Genomic DNA, 2,201 nt, shown 5'->3' on the forward strand with positions numbered 1-2,201 from the left:
TCCGCGCCCGCCGCGCGCGCGGCGGCGGCCTCGGGGCCCCCGCCTGCCCGCGCCGCGTCCGCCAGCCGCCGCCCCTCCTCGCGCGCCGCCTCGGCCTCGGCGCGCCACCGCTCCGCCTCCGCCTTGGCGGCGCGGCCAGACTCTAGAAGTGCAACCACATCGCGCTCGCGCTGACTCAGCGCGCCCTCCAACGCATCCCGCTCCGTCGCCAGCGACGCGGCACGCTCGCGCTGCGCCGCGGCGGCCGCCTCTTCCTCCTCCGCGCGCGCAACCGCCGCCGCCTCGAGCGCCGCCGCGCGCTCTTGGAGCGCGCCCGCCGCCGACTCCGCCGCAGCCAGGCGCCCCTCCGCGGCCGTCAGCTTCTCTGAGAGCAGCTGCTCGGCAGCTGCCGCCTCCGACAGCCTCGCCTTGAGGGCGCCCACCTCCGCCCCCTGTGCGCCCGCGCTCTGCCTCTCATCCTCCAGGGCCGCCCTCAGCGCCGCCGCCTCCGCCGCAGCCACCTGCCGCTCCTGCTGGGCTGCCTGCACGCGCGCCTCCGCATCTGCCTCGGCCGCGGAGAGCTGCTCCTGCGCCGCCTGCAGCCGCTGCGCCCCCTCGGCCGCCGCCGCCTGCAACGCCTGAAGCGCGGCCTCCAATGTCCGCACCTCTGCCGCGGCTGCGGACCGCTCCTCGGCCGCCCGCGCCTCCGCCTCCCTTGCGCGCACCTCCGCCGCCGCCTCTGCCGCCGCGCGCGCCTCCCGCAGGGCCTCCTGCAGCGCAGCCGCCCGCTGCGCCGCCGCATCCCTCTCCGCCGCGAGCTTCAGGAGCTGCGCCTCCGCCGCCCTCAGCCGCCGCAGCTCGCCCTCCGTCGCCGCCGCAGAGGCGGACGCTGCCTGGAGAGCCTCCTGCAGCGCCGCTGTGTCTCTGGCCGCCGCGTCCCGCGCCTGCGCGGCAGCCTGCCCCTGCGCCTCCGCTTCCCGCAGCTGCTCCTGCAAACCCTGCTCCGCGGCCGCCGCCTGCGACCGCGCCTGCTCCAACTCTGCTTGCAAGGCCGCGGCGCCGCTCGCCGCGGCGTCGCGCTTGGCCGTAATCGCTGCCAGCTGCGCCTGCACCTGCTGCAGGCGCTGATTGCTGCTATCAGCCGCAGCCGCCGCCGCCTGCGCTTGCTCCAGCTCAGCACGCACTGCTGCTGTGTCGCGCGCAGCGGCGTCACGCTCCGCGGCAGCCGTGGCCAGCCGCGCAGCGGCCTCGGCTTGGGCGACGTCCAGCGCAGCGTGCATTGTTGCGAGCTCCCTGGCCGCCGCGTCCCGCGCCTGCGCCGCGGCCCGCCTCTGCGCCTCTGCTTCCCACAGCCGCTCCTGCAAACCCTGCTCCGCGGCCGCCGCCTGCAACCGCGCCTGATCCAGCTCTGCTTGCAAGGCTGCAGCACCGCTGGCTGCGGCGTCGCGCTCGGCCTCAGCCGCCGCCAGCTGCGCCTGCGCCTCCTGCAGGCGCTCATAGCTGCTGTCAGCTGCGGCTGCCGCGGCCTGTGCTTGCTTCAGCTCTGCCTGAAGCGCAGCTGCGTCGCGCGCAGCAGCGTCACGCTCCGCGGCAGCGGCGGCCAGCTGCGCAGCGGCCTCGGCTCGGGCGGCGTCCAGCGCAGCGTGTAGCGCCGCTGTATCTCTGGCCGCCGCGTCCCGCACCTGCGCTGCGGCCTGCCTCTGCGCCTCTGCTTCCCGCAGCTGCTCCTGCAAACCCTGCTCCGCGGCCGCCGCCTGCGATCGCGCCTGATCCAGCTCTGCTTGCAAGGCGGTGGCGCTGCTCGCCGTGGCGTCGCGCTCGGCTGCAGCCGCCGCCAGCTGCGCCTGCGCCTCCTGCAGGCGCTCATAGCTGCTGTCAGCTGCGGCTGCCGCGGCCTGTGCTTGCTCCAGATCTGCCTGGAGCGCAGCCGCGTCGCGGGCGGCGGCGTCGCGCTCCGCTGCAGCGGCGGACAGCTGCGCCTTGAGAGCGCCCTTCTCCCGCCGCGCCTCCCCAATGACAGCCGCCGCGTCGGCCCGGGCCGCCTCGAGCGCCCCCTGCAGCGCCGCTACCTCCCGCCTCGCCGCCTCCCTCTGTTCAATGGCGTCCCGCAGCTTCCCCTCAGCTTCCGCCAGCCGCCGCCCCTCCGCCGCCGCCCACGCCTGAGCCTCCTGCAGCGCGGCCCGCAGCGCCGCCGCCTCGCCGGCGGCCGCGGTCCGCTCGCG

The 2,201-nt window shown here is 77.4% G+C and overlaps 1 protein-coding gene across 1 annotated transcript; it reads right to left on the reverse strand.

Moving 5' to 3' along the window:
• Window positions 1-108: 108 nt before the first annotated feature.
• MNEG_16539 (hypothetical protein) lies at window positions 109-2,174 on the reverse strand (the record flags this gene model as incomplete). The annotated part of the gene is made up of 1 exon (XM_014034991.1): window positions 109-2,174. A coding segment is annotated over one exon (2,066 nt), but the record flags the coding sequence as incomplete, so codon positions are not given.
• Between the last annotated feature and the right edge of the window lie 27 nt (window positions 2,175-2,201).

Source organism: Monoraphidium neglectum (assembly GCF_000611645.1).
Source record: "Monoraphidium neglectum strain SAG 48.87 unplaced genomic scaffold scaffold06485, whole genome shotgun sequence".
NCBI classification, from domain to species: Eukaryota; Viridiplantae; Chlorophyta; class Chlorophyceae; order Sphaeropleales; family Selenastraceae; genus Monoraphidium; species Monoraphidium neglectum.